The 19781-nt window shown below is 55.0% G+C and overlaps 1 protein-coding gene across 1 annotated transcript; it reads left to right on the forward strand.

Moving 5' to 3' along the window:
- Positions 1-314: 314 nt before the first annotated feature.
- On the forward strand, positions 315-18860 carry Nptxr (neuronal pentraxin receptor). Its single transcript, XM_042055723.1, has 9 exons — positions 315-362; positions 2073-2209; positions 2701-2811; positions 4158-4296; positions 4756-5349; positions 14204-14423; positions 15993-16240; positions 18023-18202; positions 18564-18860. The coding sequence occupies exons 1-9, from the start codon at positions 315-317 to the stop codon at positions 18786-18788; spliced, it is 1902 nt and encodes a 633-aa protein (XP_041911657.1). The 3' UTR covers positions 18789-18860.
- Positions 18861-19781: the final 921 nt, after the last annotated feature.

Below are 19781 nucleotides of genomic sequence, written 5' to 3' on the forward strand. Positions count from 1 at the left end.
AGAGACCAGACAATGCACAGTCCTTACAATGGAAAGGCGACCTCTTTCCCCATGTCCTGGGAGGAAGGGGCTGCTTTGTTCACACCCTCTGAGGGAACATTGGCTCCAGTCACTGGGAGTGTGAGCACCCTGTGTAGCCATGCTGGGATAGGCGATGGAGTTGTGAGAGCTGGTCCCAGCCTGCGTGCAGGAAGAAGGCGCCGTGACGGTGCTGCAAGGTAGGGCACCCAGGGCTGGAGGGAGGGCACCTGGGGCTGAAGGGAGGGCACCAAGATGGACCTTGATGGACCACTTCCTGCCAACATGGAGGGAGTATGGCAGAATGGCTTGGCTTTGGGGACCGAGGGGGTGCCATATTCATGGTTTGTCCAGGGCTGAGAGATTCCCGGGGTTGCAGGACATTCACCGCTAAAACTGGGGAAAAGCTCAGGCCATCTGGTGAGAGTCAGGAGTCCTAAGCCTCACATTCAAATTCTGCCTCTGCTCCGTGCCTGCTGTGGAGACTACTAGTGACCTATCTAGCAACTGTCCGTGTTTAAAATTTATTTATGGAGGGAGCGCTTGTGTGGAGGTCAGAGACAACTTCCCAGAGTCCGTGCTCTCCCTTTATCACATGGGTCCCAGGGATTGAACCCAGACTGCCTGGCTTGGCAGCAAGCACCTGTACCTGCTAGGCCAGCCCTGTATCCTGTGTTTTCAAATCCATGGAATTACATCTCTTGTACCCATTCCATTCTTTCCATGCCCACTCCTTTTAAATTAACCATAGTGTGATTTAAAAAAAACTAATTGAGCAGAACTTTTACTTGTCTATTTATTTACTTTATTGTATTTGCGGCATATGTGTGTACATGTTCATGCATGTGCAGGTGCCCATGTATGTGTATGTTCATATGTGTAGAGGCCAGACGTCAGCATTGGTTTCTTCTCATTTGCTCTCCATCTTTGAGATGGGATCTCTCACTGCTCCCCCCCATTTTGGCTAGGCTAGCAGTGAGCCCTTCGAGCTGCCCAGACCCCATGGCAGACAGGTTCCGCCACGCCTACATTTCTGTGGTTAGATGGGGGGGTCTCACTATGTAACTCTAGCTGACCTGAGACTCACTGCGTAGAGCAGGTTCTTGTGGCACTCACAGAGATTCCCCTGTCTCTGCTTCCCAAGTGCTAGAACTAAAGGTGTTCACTGCCACATCAAAAAAAATTCCTAAAAAAATGTTATTTTAAAAAATTACCAGCCTGGCTCTAAAGCTGCAGAGAAACCCTGTCTCGAAAAACAAAAACAAAAACAAACAAACAAAAAAATCCCTCATCCTAGGAATAGGATGAACATGAAGAAATAAAAGCCATGGCTTTCTGGGGTGTATTCCAGCATAGAGCTCTTGCCTAACATGCACAGGGCCTGCATTCTGTGTCCAGAACTTGAAGAAGAGAAAACGAAAAAGATGTAAGACTTGTGATGGAAAATGGGGTGCTATGACAGAAGGTTCCCCGAGACCCCTGACCATCCCTGCGGGAATTATTTGTTAGGAGAAAGGAAGTGTGTCCCCAGAGGAGACGGGTCCAGCCTCAGCTCCCTGCCCAGAGCAATGGCATTGCATTTAGAGGGGCTACGAAGGCAAGTATTCTTTAAGAAGCAACTGAGCATTGGGGAAGGGGGCTTATGCTGAGTGCCCCAGATAGAGAGGAATGGAGGCAGTGACATTGCAGGCTGGTCTTCCATGGACCAGTGCAGAGATGGTTGACATTGTGGTGCCTGGGGCATTTGCAGTTTGAGATTGTTGCAGGCAGCTGGCACAAGGATGGAAAGCCAAGTTATGTTCAGAGTAGCAAGTCTGTCTGCCTGGCGCTCTCTCTCTCTCTCTCTCTCTCTCTCTCTCTCTCTCTCTCTCTCTCTCTCTCTCTCTCTCTCTCAATAAGCTCTCATGAAGCTCATGATGACCTGGTACCACACCTTGGCTTTATGTGGTACTGGGGCTTCATGCCTACTTGCCAAGCCCTCTGCCAGCTGAACTACATCCCCAGCCCAGTCAGGAAGGTTTTTTTGTATACTCTCACAATTCCTCATTTTATAGAGGGGCGACACAGAGGATGTCAAGAACGGTGAAAGGCCTGAGCTTCACCTCACCTGCAAACTGCAAGTTAGGGCCAGGTGTAATGGTGCTCATCTCTGTGAGTTTGAGGCCAACGTGGTCTATGTAGAGAGTTCCAAGTTAGTAAGGGCTACCTAAAAGACCTTGTCTCAAAAACAAATGAGTGAAATAAATGAGCAAGCTAGCAGGTTTCACGGATGCTGGGGAAGAGTCACGCAGAGAGAGACTCATCACTTGCAGCAGGCAGCATTTGCTGCATGTAGGCAATAACCCCTGTACCTTCATGGAGCAACGTAGGCACCCTACATGGACACACACAGTATGGACACACACAGTAGGCCTACAGTTCAGCCAATACACTGCGAGCTAAGATAGCCTTGGTCTTCTTTTGATGGGCTACAAGCTGGCCCAACCCACTGTGGTCCTGGAGTTGTGAACTGTACTCTGATCAGCAAGCAAACCTGCCCTCTGGTCAGAAGGAAACACTCGCTCTGTTTTTCCCAGATCATTTACCATGTAGACATCCCTGGAAAGATAGTTTCGGACAAGACGTGGGATGCCACTGGTGGGTGTTTAAGCAGAGGGGTGACTCTTACCATTGCCTTAATAGTCATGCTAAGCCATCAATAGACCAGTTTAAACAAGATTCAACACCAGCCCCTGTACTCATCTGTTCGACTGTCTCCAAACTCTTGGGGTGGCTGATGACACCCAGTCACAGGTGACTGTGCCACTCTTCGTAGTGGCTTCCTCTAGGCCTCTCCTGGCTTTCCTTGCATCTGGAAGAACATTTCTTTTTGGTTTTTCGAGACAGGATTTCCCTGTAGTTTCTAGAGCCTGTCCTGGAACTAGTTCTTGTAGACCAGGATGGTCTCGAACCCACAGAGATCCGCCTGCCTCTGCCTCCCGAGTGCTGGGATTAAAGGCATGCGCCACCACCGCCCGGCTGGAAGAACGTTTTCCTCTGGAGAAATTGCCTAACTGTTTGTCTTCATGGACACATTAGATTTGCTGGGGTGTTGTCTTCTGCATCCTGTAAGGCTGCAGAGGGCCCAAACTGTTGCCTTCAGCGATCTGAGGCTAGCTTTCCAGTTGAAGGTGCTTCCTCTAAGCCATGCGACTTGGGCTGATTTTTAGGTTACTAACTTGTATGCACTCATACCCGGCTCTGGGTGTTCACGATGAGCAGGTTCAGCATTGGCTGGGTTCCCATGCTTCTTACCACTCAGGTCTGGACAACAATCCCTGACTCTAGGAGGTGGGTGAGCAGAAGGGACATAATCCACATTAGTGTGGAGGGGAGGGAGTTAGAACACACGCCCATGGACCACCCGTGGGGTGCCAGGAGTCAGGGAGGGACCCCCAGGTTCCTGGGGGCTAATGCCCCCTCAGGAATGTCCTGGTCCCCTCCCAGTCATGTCCACACTGGCAGTTGAGGGGCAGAGACTTTGAGATGGCTTGGTCAAGGCTTGGCTCAGGTCTTAGTGAGCAATTCCCACGAGCCCCAGGCTGCAGCAGAAACCGCCATGGCCTCCCAGAGTTCTTTCAGCACAGAAATCCGCTCCAGACAGAGCCAGCCTGCAGAAGGATGGGGATGGGACTGAACTGGAAAGGGTGTCAAGGATTTTAAAACATTTAATTGCAAAGTTAATTTTCAGCAGAGTGTATATATAGACATTTTAGACACGAGAAAGTAAAACCTACACGCACACACAGCCCACTCCTGCCTGGTCGTGGCGCCCACCAGCCTGCTTTCCACCTGCCACTCTGATGGAGACCGCAGTGAGCTAGGGGCTTCTTTTCTGGGAACCTTGAATCTTGCAGGCCCAACGACTCATAGATGGGGGTGCTTCTGATAGTTCCTGCCATCCCAAAGACGGAGAAAAGTGAACCCTCTTCTGCTAGGAAGTTTGGAGGTGGCAGGTGACACTCAGGTGACCACAGCAGAAACAAATCGCCTCGCCTCCTCACCCCGAGGGCTGTCTCTTTTCTCTCCAACTCCCACGCTACTAGTTTTGACCAGGCAGATGTGGCTGGCCTCAAATGCTGCTCCGAATGGCCCACTAGCTGTGTGACCTTGGGTTACCACCTGGGCTCCAGGGTCTCAGTTTCCTCTTTGTATCAGGAGCTTGTTCACTCTGTGGCTGAACTACAACGGAGCCTGCATCATGCTGAGCCCAGAGCCCTCAGTTTCCTCATTTGTACGGTGAGAATGTTCACGCTGAGTGTTAACTGCAACCGAGTCTGCAGCGTGCAGAGCCCAGAGCCCCGCAGGGGCTCAAATGTCCGCATTCTGGGGGACCCGGAGAAGACCAGAGCCCAGACAGCAGGGTCGCCCTGGAACCCAGCCGCCAGGCGCCGCGTAGCCACCCAGTCACCACCCTCCGCGTGAAATGAAGTCCTGGGCGTGGCGCACACACCCGGGCTCCCGGCACGGAACGGGTGCGGGGCTGGGCCTCGGCCGGCCCCGGGGGAGCGAGTGGGGCGGGGCCGCCGCGCCCGCCTTCTCCTCCTCCCGCCGCGCGGGCTCAGAGCGGCGGCAGCAGCGGCCGCGGCGACATCTCCGGCTCCCGCTCCGGCTCCCGTGCTCCCGGGCCCTGAGCCCCGACCCCGCCGCCGCTCCTGCCGGGGGCCTCGCGCGCCCCCTCCGCGCTTCACGCTGAAGTTCCTGGCCGTGCTGCTGGCCGCGGGCATGCTGGCGTTCCTCGGTGCCGTCATCTGCATCATCGCCAGCGTGCCCCTGGCGGCCAGCCCCGCTCGCGCGCTGCCCGGCGGCACCGACAACGCCTCGGCCGCCGGCGCCCCGGGCCCGCATCGTAGCCTGAGCGCCCTGCACGGCGCTGGCGGCTCGGCCGGGCCCTCGGCGTTGCCCGGGGAGCCTGCTGCCAGCGTCTTCCCGCCGCCGCCCGGGCCGCTGCTCAGCCGCTTCCTCTGCACGCCGTTAGCCGCTGCCTGCCCGTCGGGGGCCGAACAGGGAGACGCGGCGGGCGAGCGCGCGGAGCTGCTGCTACTGCAGAGCACGGCGGAGCAGCTGCGCCAGACGGCGCTGCAGCAGGAGGCGCGCATCCGCGCAGACCGGGACACCATCCGCGAGCTCACCGGCAAGCTGGGCCGCTGCGAGAGCGGCCTGCCGCGCGGCCTCCAGGACTCCGGGCCGCGCCGCGACACCATGGCCGACGGCACTTGGGACTCACCAGCACTGCTCCTGGAGCTGGAGGACGCGGTGCGCGCGCTGCGGGACCGCATCGAGCGCATCGAGGTAAGCGGCGCGCCGTCGGGGACACGGGGTGTGGGGGACGCTGCCCTGTCAGCGACGCGCGGGTCCCGGGTCCCCGGGGCGGTCACCAGGAGCACCACGCTCTTGTCTGGCACCATGGGAGCGTCCTGGTTCGGATCCCAGGTGGGAGCCTGGCACGGTGACCAAGGCACGCGAGTGGGAGAACGGTGTCCACTTGTAGTGGAAATTGATTGAGAGGCAGGTGTGGCATTTTTGGCACATAGGAGGCTCTCCTTAGATGTCCTTCTACCGGAACTCAGAGCAGCACCCGCCCTACACTCACTACCGTTAGAAAGTACGCCCCTCATGCCCAAGAGTGCCCTATTATCCTCCGGCCACGCCCAGCTTTACGTACCTGAAGCTCTGGCCTCCTGGGGAGTCAGCGGGTGACACTCCAATAGGGACCAACTTAGCTCCCTCCTCCTGCTTTTCCAGGTCAGATACAGGAAGTCTGGGCAGTAGGGACCCTACTCTTGAGTTCTGTGTGATGCTAAGCCTATTGATTGATTATACTAATGGTCCCCTTTCTCCCTGTTACAAATTCCCAGCCTGGGGATGTAGAGGTGAAACAAACAGATTGGGCAGTCCAAACAGCCAGGAAGTCTTGGCCATTCCCAGACATGGATGGACTAATTTCCAGACACAATAGGCAGTTAGATCGGGGGCAAATGCATATGGCACCATGCTCAGTCTGGGGGTGCAGGAGGAAAAACCTGTGGGAAAGTTGTAGGCCCTATCCTAAAAGACCACCAGGAAGTCAGCTGCTCACACCCCCACTTCAATGCGTCTGGACCACAGCCTCCCCCACACCACCCCCAAGGCTCCTATTCCCCTTGTGGAAGTGAGAAAATCCAGCTCAAACCTCTTGAGCTGAGTGGTAGAGGAGGAGGCCAACCAGGCCAGCACCTTCTTCCCTGCCCAGGGGTAAAGTTCCAAAAACCAAGAGTAGGAAAAAGACTAAGTAAAAAGCTCCAACTCGGCAGAGAAGGGCAGCCTCAGTCTCCTTACCTGTACAATGGGCATCGTGACATCTATATCCCACCAAAGACTCCAGTTCCAAAGACACAAACATAATTGGGAGCAAACTCTCCCCTTACGAAGATTGTCCTAATTTGAAAATCATTTGTTTGGTTTTTTCCCTTCTGCCCCAGCCCTGGCACCACAGATGGCACAGGTGGCTCCTCCCACGTCTGTGACTGGTAGAGCTGGGATGACCCTGGCCCTGCTCCCTGGCACCTGCCTCTTGGCAAGGTGGGCTTCCCTGTGGTGGGCCTGCTGAGGCAGAGGGATCCTGGCGCTTGGGATTTGGCAGAGGGTCAGCCTTCCAGGCTTGGGGAGCCCCGGCTTTCCCACATTCTCCTTCCCGTGTTTGCTGAGTGCAGCGGACATGGGTCTGGTTTCCGAGCCTGGCAGCAGCTAGAGTCAGTCTCCTGGGGTCCACGCTGCCACTCTCAGTGGGAAGTCATGCGTCCCTAGGCCACAGACATCTGGATTTACAGGGTCTGCCGTCACCAAGGATAGTCCTCCCGAATCCACTCTAGCTAATGTCCCTAGTGGTCATGACCTGAAGGGGCTTTCCAATCTCTGCCTACTGACTCCTTTTAGACGGATGACTCCTTCCCTTTCTGGCTCCTAAATGAATCTCCCTGCCCCCCCCCCCACTGGACCCCAGCATCTCTGTCTGCTTCAAGACTCTCCTTGGCTCTCCTCTCGTGTCCCCTGGGTGGTTGAGCCACACCCAGGGGCTTCCAGTGCTCACTCGGCAGGATCCACAGATCCTGCCTGCATCTATGTATCCACTCCCAGCAGCCTCTTGGCTGGTCCCTTGCATCCAGGCACATCTGGGAGTGTTCCTACCTTGGGGTTCCTTCGTGGGGGGCACACTTCTCAGCCTGAAGCTAGCCACCTGCTTGAATCTGATCTGGCTTCTCAGCCTTGTCTCTCAGGCCTCTCCCGCCTTCTCTTGGGTCAGTCTAACTCCCCCCCCACACACACACACACTACACACACAAGCACCTGCTCTAGACTCCGTCCTCCCAGAGGCCTTCCCTGGCCATACCATAACCATCTCCCTCCCCCATCGCCACCCACCTGTGCACCTCTGGGTCACCCCTGCACCTTCCAGCCAGACCTGACTCCAGTAGGTGGAGACATCAGCCTGACCTCCTCTTAGCCACCTCGGGTGGGGCCAGCCGGGCCTGAGGACTTTGGAAAAAACATGGGTTTGTTGGTTTGTTTTAGTTTTTAATGTTCACTGGAAAAAGTCAACAGGTTTGGGGAGAAATTTCTCAGTCTGACGATTCTCTCCCCTTTTGCAGCTCCCTGATACTAATCCACCAGTAGGCATCCTAACAGGCTGAGACCGAGTTACCGGTTTCTGTTTTCCCACCATCCCTAGCCTCTGTGCCTGGGGAGAAGTGCAAGTTGCCTCAGATTTCCTCCCTTCTGCAAGCTGTGGCAAAGTTGTTTGCTTCCTCTTTAGTTTGTTGAATGGAGCCTTTAGCTGAAGTCTCTGGGGTGCCATTCCCAGATCAGAGGATGTGGCCTTCTCCCGACTATGGCCAAGAACTACTTTTCAATGGAGCTGGTCCACTTAGGTGCCATCCGGCCATGCCGGCGTGTCCCAGAGTTCCATTTTTGTGCTAACGTATGTGTAGTGTGAAGGTTCGGGATTGGTTTAGGCAGAATTTCCTTGACATACGCCCCATCCTCCACTGCCCTGCCCCCATTCTGGAGCAGAGCCATGATGAAGAGCGTCCTGATGAGAGAGAGTCCCAGTGGATGCTGGGTTCAGGGAAGCCACGCTTTCTGATATTCTAACAGTGATCGTCCGTATTACTAAGCACTTACTATGCTTCCGGAACTTCATATCAACCCATTTAACCCTCCCTCCACCTCTATGGAGGAGACCTTATGCCTCTTTCCCAAACAAACCAGACTCAGAGAGGTTAAAACGCTGACCCTAGGTCGCCCAGCATCAGAGCCTGGATGTGCTCTCTCAGTATCTAGCTCCAGGGTCCTGTCTGGTTCTTCATGGAGGCTACGCTCAGGAATCAGACATTCCCCACCTATAAGACAGTGAGAATACAAGGGAGGGCAGTGCTCACCTTCGTCTTGGGTACCAGCAGTGAGATGGTGCTGGCCAAGTCTCAGAGGTTGGCCCTGCCAGTGTGGAGGTTCCCCTGGGCTGCCCCTTTTAGGAACAGCTGGCCCCTTTTAGGTATGTATTATACATCGACTTTCAGCCTCTGTCACGTGATGTAGGCCATGTACATTTCTGTCCTGGGGACAGGGGGCCTAAAGGCTCAGAGTCTGAGGGATGCAACCCGGCAGACCTCTGCCCCTTGCCCCTGTCAGGGTTCCCCTTTGCGAAGACTCTATAGGGAGGGCCTGGTGTGGTGTGCCATTGGTAGAACGCTTGCCAAGCACGCGCAGAGCCCTGGGTGCAATGCCTAGCACAAAATAAGTGGGGCATTACGGTACACACCTGAAATCCTAACTTTTAGAAACAAAAGGGTGAGACTTTGAAAGTCATCCTCAGCTACATGGAGAGTTCAAGGCCAGCCTGGGCTACATGCAACTCCATCTCAAAACACCTAACAAACCTACAGCAGACCAGATGTTTCCTAGCTACCCAACTAGCTCTAAATGGCCCCAGGTGGGCCAATTGCATGGGACTTACTGCTTGGAACGCTTTTTCCAGACCTCAGTTTTCATGTCTGTAAAATGGGTGAGCTGGGCTGTGACAAGTCCTTCACTGAGCCTGTAAGTGGTAGACCTTCATCCTAGCAAGAAACCTGGCTTTGTAAACCCTGGATCTGCTACCATCATGCCATGACCTCAGACCCTCCTGTGTCTGATCCTCAATGATTCCATCTGTTGAATGGGAAGGGACACCCTAAGCCCTTTGAAAAAGTCTCTTGTCCTCCCAGAAAGAGAGGCCCTTTTTTTTATTTCTGTGGTTTACCATACGTCCATGGTCTGTCAGGGTTCACGCCTCATTTATAAAGGGCCCAAATTCCGAGTGGACAGATCTGGTCAGTATATGTGGGCACTCCCAAGATAACAATTAGAGCCTTCTCGGGTCCTGAAGGCTCTCTTGGGACTCCCAAAGTCACTGGAGTCCCCCCATTCTGACTATGGTCACTATTAATGAGGTTTGTATGTGTGTGTGTGTTCTTGTTTTTTTTTTTGAGACAGGGTTTCTCTGTGTAGCCCTGGCTGTCCTAGAACTCGCTTTGTAGATCAGGCTGGCCTCAAACTCAGAGATCCACCTGCCGCTGCTTCTCCAGTGCTGGGATTAATGGTGTGTGCCACCATACCCGACCGGGTAATGAGTTTTGCTTGTATTTGAACCTTGAACGGCTTTGTGCCAGTACCACTAAGTCAGGTGCCTGTGGCGGTGGCCACTTGTCACTGTTTGGAAGCACCATCACACGCTAGCCTGTTCTGAGGCTGGACCTTCGAGTTCTGTTTAATTCTAGCTTGAAGCTGCTGTGAACACTGTATGGTCTCTTCGGGTGACCATCAGCCCTCCTTTCTGCTGGCCCTGTCCCCAGCAGTGGGCTGCCTGGGTGCCGGCAGGGACATATTTTTAGCATATGTAGGTACTGTGACACATTTTCCCAAAGTGGCTGTAAGCATCTCCACACCCACCCAGGAGCAAGCCTCGCCTCCAGGCTTGGTCAACTGCAAGCTTCCCTGAACTGGTGGGTGTAAAGAACTCAGGACTCTCATCGTTTAAATGTGTATGGTTCTGCTAATCCATGGCATCAGGCACTGTGCCACCCCAGAAATCTTTGCCCATGGTGGGATGAGGTCAATGGTTAGGCTGCTCACAAAGGAATGAACTTAACAGGGTGACCCCAGGATGGTTTGAGTGTCTTATCTTTGTTGACTCCGAGGACAACTGTGGAGTTTATGTGTCCTCCATAGCTCTACCTAAGGAGAATAGGATCAGAGAGGTCAAGGCACTTGTTCAAGGCCCACAGCGTGGTGGGGCTGAGCGAAGACTATTGCCGGGATTTCTGAGTAAAATGATGTGGGATGGGGAGTCCCTGTCTTTGCCGAGGACACCAGGGGAGGCTCGGCATCATCAGGACTGTGCACAGGTCCTCAGCTGGCATTTTGATCAAGTCATCCAGCTCCATTTTTCCCTCAGTAAAGATAATAGTAACAGAAACAACTGCCTGAGGGCCACATGGGGCACGCCACCTTAGGTCCCGCCTTATGGCTTGTACCCCGGATGTAGGAAGTATTAACATATGGCCTGACTTTCACAGATGACCACCACGAGGGTCAGAGTGGCCAAGCGTCTTGCTGGAGGTCACAGATCCCGTCCGTGAGGAATCCAACAGCTGTGCAGACCGCTCGGCTAAGAGTTGGTGACTGTCAGGCAGGCACCGCGTTGCCAGGGCACACCGTGGCTGGATGAACGAGTGAATGAGGGCTCAGAAGCCGTGACAGCGCTTGGAACCCCAGTCTCTTCTTAGAGCATCCTGGCTCGGGCTTGAGGGAAGCTGCCATCTGGGAGAGCAGGAGCTCTCTCGGGCGAGGGTGGGGAGGGCCGGGAAGAGTATTCCTGGCAGAAGGAACAGCATGTGCTGGAGTCTCAGGGTGAGATGGATTTAGGGTGTTGGGGCACGGGCACCTCATTCTGAATCAACCATCTCAGCCCTGCCTTCTGCCTAAGCCGCCTCCACCCCCAGGCACCTGACGTCTGGCCGTGCTGACTGCTGACCGCCCTGTGCCTAGCTTTCTCTCAATGTAATAATTTGGATATGGAAAATGTGGATCCTTTCAAGGCATTTATTTACTTATTTTTGAGATTGGTTCCCATGTAACCCAGGATGGCCTTGAACTCGATATATAGCCAAGGATAACCTTAAACTTCTGACCCTCCTGATTTCATCTCCTGAGGGCTGGGGTCACAGGGCGTTCACCACCTCACACGGTTTGTGCAGTGCTGGGGCCCTCTGCCAACTGAGCTGAGTCTCCAGCCCCTTTAAGACATAGTGAGGTAGTGTTGGTGGCAGTGACCGTAGCCAGCACTCCACCCAGCTCCCAGGCCTGCTCCCCTGTGGGCTCAGAGATAATACTGCTCTTGTACCAACAGGGAAACTGAGGCACAGCATCTTTTTTGTTTTTTGAGACAGGTCTTCTCTGTAGCTTTGGAGCCTCGAACTCACAGAGATCCACCTGCCTCTGCCTCCCGAGTGCTGGGATTAAAGGCGTGTGCCACCGCCACCACCTGGTGAGATGCAGCATATTTTGATAACCAGCCACTCAGCTGATGGAGTAGGGGAGTGAGCTGGCAGGACTCACAGGATATTGGCACAGCTGAGTGGAGGGGCCTGCACCACTGTCCCCAGAATCTGGCTGAGCAGGCAGGGGTGGGCTGCAAGGACCCTGAAGTCAGGCCTTTCCTCTACTCCTGTCACAAAGGAAGTAGCCTCTTGCATGAAGCCAAGGCTTCTTTCCCAGTTCTTTCAACACCTCAGGCGTGTCTCACTAGCAGGATTAATCTGTGGGGCCCTCTGTGAGCCTGACTTTCTCATGGCCACTGAGACCATGCCTTTCCTAGCAGCCAGGGCAATGTTACATACCCACTTTGCAGAAGAACAAATGGAGACTCAGAATGTGAGGGTTGGTACCAAGAGTGGGCATAGGAGTGCTGTGTGACATTAGGCAGGCAGCCCACCCTCTCTGAGCCTCAACACCCTGGTCTCTAACTTAATCCCCAGGAGGTAGGAGCAACTGAGAAGTGTTTGTCCCATGTCTGGTATCAGCAATGCTGCTGCCCTTGGCATTCCCTGTGGAGTACTAAGGAGCCTCCCACCCCACCCTCACCCCCATTAGCTCATAATGGCTGAGCTGGGCCTAGAACCCTGGGATTTGGCTCTAGGCCCAGATAGAATAAAGTTTACCACAGACTCTCAGCATCCCACCTGGACTCCAGCCCTCCCTTCGTGCCCTATCAGGCACTGAGTGGGGTATAGTGTGACATCATCTCCGCTTGTCCCCCTACCATCTCAGGCTGGGGCCCACTTGGCACGAGGCCTGGAGCCCACGCCGCACAGCCTGTGCCTGTGGCAGATGGAAGCGGGATGGGGGCGTCGTGTTTCTCTGATTCACATGCTGGGGTGGGAGAGATGCTGCCTCCGAGCCTCTGAGCCCCCTCCTCCCTGGCCTCTTGGTGCCACCAAACAGGAGCTTCAATAGAGGACAGTTTGTATGCTTACCCCAGCCACCTGTGTGTCCTCCTCTAAGGAAACAGCCAAACCTTCCCGGTCACTCAGGAGGGGAAGGAGGAGGGAGGGAGGACACCACCCAGCTAGAGACAGGACAGTGTCTTTCAGAATCCCTTGAGCACCTTCTGGGCACTGGCCCTGCTCCTGAGGACAACTTAGGGACCCTTTCAGCCTAGGTGACCCAGCCCTGGCCTTGGTGGTCATTTGCTTGGTGACATTGAACATGCCTCTTAGCCCTTCCTGTGATAGGGCACAGGCGTGTTCCCTGTGTGGATGTGCTCTGTGGCACAGGAGCTGCTGTTGTAACCAGTGGTGTGACCTCCAGGCTGAGGAGGTGCGGGGCCCCACCCTCACCACAGCTGCTGTCCCTCAGGAACAGAGTAGCAGGACTGTGGTGAACAGGGAGAGAAGCCCATAGCCTGGCTGGGGTGGGTGTCAGCCACAGGGTTTGGGGTGCATTGGGACACAAATCACACCCATCCTGTGGATCTGTCACAGCAGGGAAGCTCGGTGGGAGTCACAGGGAGCCTGCAGTCACCTACGTGGCCATAGTCACAGGGAGCCTGCAGTCACGTGGCCATAGTCACAGGGAGCACCTCAGGTTCAAACAATTGTCCATCCTGCTCCCACCACCTGCCACAGGCTCCTGTCAGCATCTGTCATGAATCCCCCTGGGGAGCCCTAGACCCTCTGTGTCCTGTCTGTCCCCAGCTCTGATGAGTGGATCCCACCTAGGGCATGAGGTTGCCTTGAAGGATTGGAGGTCTTCAGCGAGTTCAAACTTGGCCTTCACCTCTGCTCAGAGGTCATTGGCCAGTCCCGAATGAGGACCTGGTATGCCCCACAAGCACCCACTGTGTGCGTGAGCGCCTACTGTGCGCACCAGAGAGTGAATGCCCTTTTCAGTCCAAACCTGTGGCCTGGCCTGCCTGCTTCAATTCTGCCCACCAGGGTTTGAGACAGGACAAAGAGGGACCGTGAACATTGTCCTCATCCTGAGGCTGGATAGTGTCAGAGCCTGCCTTGGGATAGCCTGAGCGAGATGGACTTTGGTGCCAGCTTTGTTTATTGGCATTGGCCACATAGTCCTCCCCAGAACGGTTCCAAGATGACAGTCCAATTGTCTCATGAGGAAATAAGTCCAGAACAGGCTATAGGTTTTCCCTTCATCATACAGGCGGTTGGTTCCCAAGCTGGGGTTGAGTCCTTAACTGTCACTTGAGTCTGGGATCCTTAGTACAATTCCAAGATGATGATACCAGAGTACCATCCAGAGGGTCAAGCAGCAGGCATGTCCTGGGAAGTCACAAATGCCCTCCCTCTACTGTGTCCCAGCCCTTGGAGGGGGATTCGTGTCATGGGGCCCTACCACAGAGGGCTCTAGAAGCCTCTGATGTGGTCCTTTTCCACTACGAAACTGCACATATTTGAGTTCATTCCTGCTGCCTACCAGCTCTGTGCGAGGCTGCCTGCCTTTGCCTCGCTCTCCCGGCTTTGCCGACCGCAAGCCAGGCTCACCTGTGGTGGCCGGCAGAGCGGTGGCATCTCCGTGTGACATCACCATCCTTTCTTTTCCTCTGGAGCAGCAGGAGCTCCCAGCCCGTGGGAACCTCTCCTCGGCACCGGCCCCAGCCGTGCCCACCTCCCTGCACTCCAAGATGGACGAGCTAGAAGGGCAGCTGCTGGCAAAGGTGCTGGCGCTGGAGAAGGAACGTGCTGCCCTCAGTCACGGCAGCCACCAGCAGCGACAGGAGGTGGAGAAGGAGCTGGATGCCCTGCAGGGCCGCGTGGCAGAGCTGGAGCATGGTAGGTCTCAGAGTGCAGATAACTGAGCTGCGAGGCACTGGTCTCTGGCCGCGACTTCCAGAGGCTGTGGAGCATGAGAGGAAGGGCCCGCTTGGGGGATCGTTGTTGCTCTCAAAGCCACTGCTAACAGCTAATTGTCGTCTTCTGGTTCTGCTGGGCCCAGGAGCTGGCTGTGCAATGGCACGCTGTGCTGTAGTTCGCTACGAACTACAGGGTTTTTCACAGGTAATGACGGTGAGTTTGAGAGAGGTCAAGGGACTTGTCAAAGGTCACACAGCCAGGGAACAGGTGTCTAGACCCATGACTGGATCCTTCAGACTCTTGACCATGTGTTTAGCTGTCCACAATTCACACTTTTTGCTAATCTGCCAGCCTTCTGGCATTCATTTAACCCCCAGGCCTGGCTCTGCCAGGGGTCTGAGAATTATAACGGACAGTGTGTAGGTGCCAGTCACCAGGCCTGGATTCCAAGGCCATCACAGACTTGCTCTGTGACCTTTCAAGGTCATTTTCTTTCCTCGGGCCTCATGGTTTTCACTTGAGAGATGGAGAGTGGGATTAGGGACCTATGAGCCCCCATGAGCCCTTGTGAGGGCAAGTTGGGGAGACAGGGGAAGCTGGGGGTGGCACACATGTCTTCCTGGAAGAGGGGTCTTAAGCCAAGTGGACATGCTGGGTTCAGCTGTAGGGGAACAGTGGGCCGGGGGGGGGGGCGCTCCAGGGAGGCACCCAGTTGGGTACTTCAACTGTGACAGAGGCCTCTGTCCTTACTCAGTCGAGCCCCTGCCACCCCACACACCAGCACCTTGAAGACCAGGGGAAGTGCCTCCTCCCTTAAGTGCCTGCAGGAGAAAGGAGGAAAGTCCTGGTGGCTCCCCTCCCTGACCTCCCCACCCCCGCGGTATGGCTCCCCTCCCTGTCCTCCTCTGACCCACCCCACCCCCCAAACATCACCTCCCACACTGGGGCTCCATCCCTATTTCTCTCTATACTGAGTTGAGTCTTTGACTCTTTGTTCAAATCCTAGCTCTACCACTTTCTTTCTGTATGACCTTGAGAAAATGACCTCTGTGTGCCAAGCTATACCTGAAAAATGAGGACTGTAGCAGCGCCTGCCTAGAGAGCTTGTGAGGAAGTGACATGCAGAAGGTACTTAGACTCTGCCTGCCACAGAGCACCACAGAATGCTTAAGTTAGCAACAACTCTAAATAGCCATTATTATAGCTAGTATTTGATAAGCCTACCATGGGCCCACCAACCCTCACTGTGGAATGAAGAACGTGTCATTAGCCCATTTTACTGAAGAAATGGAGGCCTGAGGAGGTTGCATTTATCTCGTTGAGACTCATAGATCAGAAAGTAGTACAGGTGAGATTTGAACTCAGGACATCTGAAGTCCAGAGCCGCTAGGCCTAATTTAGTCACACCTAAATTTTGCCCAGAGGCAAAGTGGACGAGTTGAAATCCCTTGGCACTCCCACCCCGGTGCGCACACGTGCGCCGTAGTGGCCTGGAGCCATCATTCATTGTCATTGCGCAGTGTCGAGACCTTGCCCTGTCCCTTCCAGGGTCCTCGGCCTACAGTCCCCCAGATGCCTTCAAGGTCAGCATTCCCATCCGCAACAACTACATGTATGCCCGCATTCGCAAGGCGCTCCCGGAACTCTACGCCTTCACTGCCTGCATGTGGCTACGCTCCCGGTCGGGTGGCACCGGCCAGGGCACCCCTTTCTCCTACTCGGTGCCTGGGCAAGCCAATGAGATCGTGCTGCTAGAGGCCGGCTCTGAGCCAATGGAACTGCTGATCAACGACAAGGTGGGCGGAGTCTAGGACATGGGCGGGGCCTAGAGCTCAGGGGCTGGGGACGGTAGTGCCTCCCGCACTACCTCGGTGCTAAATGTGGATTGACACTTTCCTTCTCCTGTTCACCATACTCAGCACACATTAAATACCTACTGTGTGCCAAGTTCGGTTCTGGCAATATAGACAATCCAGCTGTGGGCGGGGCTGACTAACGAAGGGGAAACAGGCTGACTTCCAGGTCACGTGGCTAGAGCCCAGCCTACAGGCATCTGCACACCGAGCCCTGTGCATTCTCCTGAACGGAGAGAGGGGGAAAGAACTATTAAAGGGCTTGTCTGGCGGGAGGCTGCTGGTGATCCCCAAAGCATATACCACAGTCACACTCGCCTGGCACCAGCCCACAAGCTATACATCTGGAAGGTCCACTGGGCGTCCAGGAGACTGGAGATAGTGACCCAGGGGGTCACTGTGTTGCCTTGAGGTCCTGAGATCACAGGGGTGACCAGGCTCCACGTGAGAGGGCTGTCCTGACCCCTTCATCTTGGCCTGCCTCTGCCACTTGGTAGAGGGCAGCACTAGGCTCCCGAGATGGAGAATTCAGCACCGTGGACAGGGCACGGTGCAGTCAGCTTTGTTCTTGGCTGCGGCTCTTCCCCCTCCTGGCCTTTACTCTGCTGGAAGCACTAGATTTGCTGTCCCATAGCCGAGTCCATGTCCTTCCATGGGACTTTTGTCTTGGCCCACAGTTTGGGGTATAGTCCATCTTGGGAAGTCAGGACAGCAGGAGCACCGCTAGATGTGAGGGCTCCAGTGTGAGATGGCTGATCACATTGCATCCACAGTCGGGAAGCAGAGGAAGATGAATGGGGTTCTCTGCTTGCTTCTTCCCTTTTATTCAGTCTGGGAACTGCGGCCCAGCAGCCACATTTGGCCTTCCTCCTACCAGATCCCTCTAGAAACTCTTCCTTATGAGCAGTAATGCCCAGAGGCACGTCTCCTGCTTGATTCCAAATCCAGCCAAGCCGAGTGTGGAGGTGAACAGTCATGGGCAATGTTGTCCCTGAAGCCCAGCTGTCCCGTGCAGGCACGATTTGTTCAAGGCCATGCCCAGATCCACCCTCAGAGTCTGGAATGGGGCCTGGCACCCAGCAGGCACCAGAGAATGCTTTATGAAGTCGTGATCACGGAGCTTTTGTGAGACAAAGCCACAGATAAATGGCGTTCACCTCACAGACCAGCACCAAGCCATCAACAGAGGCTTCCAAAGTACCATGAGCAAGAGACCCAAGGCTGCGTCTAGGCTCATGATTGATGAACCATGTCTGCCTTGGGGGCAGGAAGAGGCAGTAACTGTGTATGCTGTCTTCCACTTTATAGATGAGGCCTTGGAAGAAAAGAACAGCCTCCTCAAGGTCACATAGAGGCTGGTGGCAGATCCAGGGCCAGACACTGGGACCCAGCCTCTGAGTCCAAGGCTCATTCTAGCATAATGAATGGGCCCCACTGTGTGCTAGGCACTGATTTAGGTGTATAAGGGAAATAGGTTTGTGAACACTGTCCCTACCATGTGTGACCCTGAAGCCCTGAAAACCACAAAGATAGTTAGTCCCTGTGACCTGAAGGAAACTGCTTGGCAGGGTCGTTGGAAGAGGGAGAGCCGGGACAAGAAAGACAATGGATAGAATGCAAGTCAAGCCTTGGGTTCTGTCCCTAGAGCAAAGCTGAGGCTAGCTGCAGAGCCATGCCACTTCTCCAGCCTTGGGCCTCTCACCTGGGTTTGCATCCTCTGTCCAGGTGGCCCAGCTGCCTCTGAGCCTGAAGGACAGCAATTGGCACCATATCTGCATTGCCTGGACTACCAGGGATGGCCTGTGGTCTGCATACCAGGATGGTGAACTGCGGGGCTCTGGTGAGAACCTGGCAGCCTGGCACCCCATCAAGCCACATGGCATCCTTATCCTGGGCCAAGAACAGGTAAGGCTCAGGTGGCGTGCACACCCAAGTCTCTACTGCCTCCACTCTGGGGCCCCTGCCAAGGAAACAAGAGGGACTGAAGCAGAAGCTAGCATCTTGTCTGACCCATCAGTTTGCAGATGGACAGCAGATAGCTAAAGAAACAGGCAGAGCTGAAACCTGGGAGGAGGCAGGAACCTTGGAGTGGTGCTAGGGGAGGGCATGAACCTTGGGAATGAGGCTGGAGCCTTGGGAGGTAGCATCCTTGGGTGGGGCTTGAACCTTGGGAACCTAGCTTTGGCAGGTACGGGCCTGGTTGGATTGCCTCTGCCCTTCTCTCATCCCATGTCTCTCTCCTTTCTTTGTTTCTCTCTTGGCCCAGGATACCCTGGGAGGCCGATTTGATGCCACCCAGGCCTTCGTTGGTGACATCACACAGTTCAACCTGTGGGACCATGCCCTGACACCTGTCCAGGTCCTAGGCATGGCCAACTGCACTGGACCACTGATGGGCAATGTCCTCCCCTGGGAGGATAAGCTGGTGGAGGCCTTTGGAGGTGCGAAGAAGGCCTCCTTTGATGTCTGCAAGGGGAGGGCCAAGGCATGAGGGGCCGCCTTGCTCAGGGTCCCTCCCTTGCCTGTTACTTTGGGGACCTCCTCAGCCTGTCCATGTGCTGGCCTTCCCTCCTACCACATTTCTGGCCATACCTCCCACTTCCCACTCCTTCCCACTCCTCCCAAATGCCCTGCCCTGGATGGACGACCCCTCAGCCACCTGGGTAGGGACCAGTATCTCAAGTCATTTGATCCAGCCCAGAGGAGTCGAGGCAGTGCTGCCTCCTGGCAATGTGTTGGCTCAGTCTCAGCTCATACCCTCAGCCTCCCACCAGTCACATCAGACCCCTACTAATTCCAACATTCCCTGGGGGGTTGTGGGTAGAGGTGGCCTTTGACCCTCTCAACTCACGCTTCAGGCCTACACCAGGCCATAGAAGAGATGCCAAGATGTATGAGATCAGACAGACCCTCCTCGTCTGTCTTCCTCAGTTGCCCATGGGGCTATGGGATCATCGCCTCCACAGCCCCTTCCCCCTCCCTCTTTGCACCTGTTCCTTTGTGTGTTGTGGTTTGAATGTTGGTTTCATGTCAGTTCAAACCCCACCTCAATTTCCAGGATGTTCCCTTCCCAGCTCCCACCTAACAGCCAGGGACCAAGACCTTGAAGGCCAAAGGGCTGTAATTACCCCCTGTACCTCCTGGCAACTTTGCCCACCAGCATGGTTGACCACCCCACCCCCATGCCTATGACAGGACCTGGGTCACTCTAGCCTAGCCTGAGAGCATCCAAAGCAGAGGCACTGTAGCCCAGGAGACATTTTCCTGCCAGAGCCCAGTGGCTTAGCCACCATATGAACTCCTTCTGCATGGCCCTGGAAAGACCGGAGGGTACTGAGAGGAGGGACCCTGCTCCTGACTTGCTGTGTGACCTTCTGTAAGAACCTACCCTTTCTGGACCTGGCTTTCCTCTTTGTGAGCTGAGGACATAATGTTGGTCGCATCTTAGAAGGCCGCATTTAGAACATGCGATGAGCCGTGATAC

Source organism: Arvicola amphibius, chromosome 9 (genome assembly GCF_903992535.2).
Source record: "Arvicola amphibius chromosome 9, mArvAmp1.2, whole genome shotgun sequence".
In the NCBI taxonomy this organism is placed as follows: Eukaryota; Metazoa; Chordata; class Mammalia; order Rodentia; family Cricetidae; genus Arvicola; species Arvicola amphibius.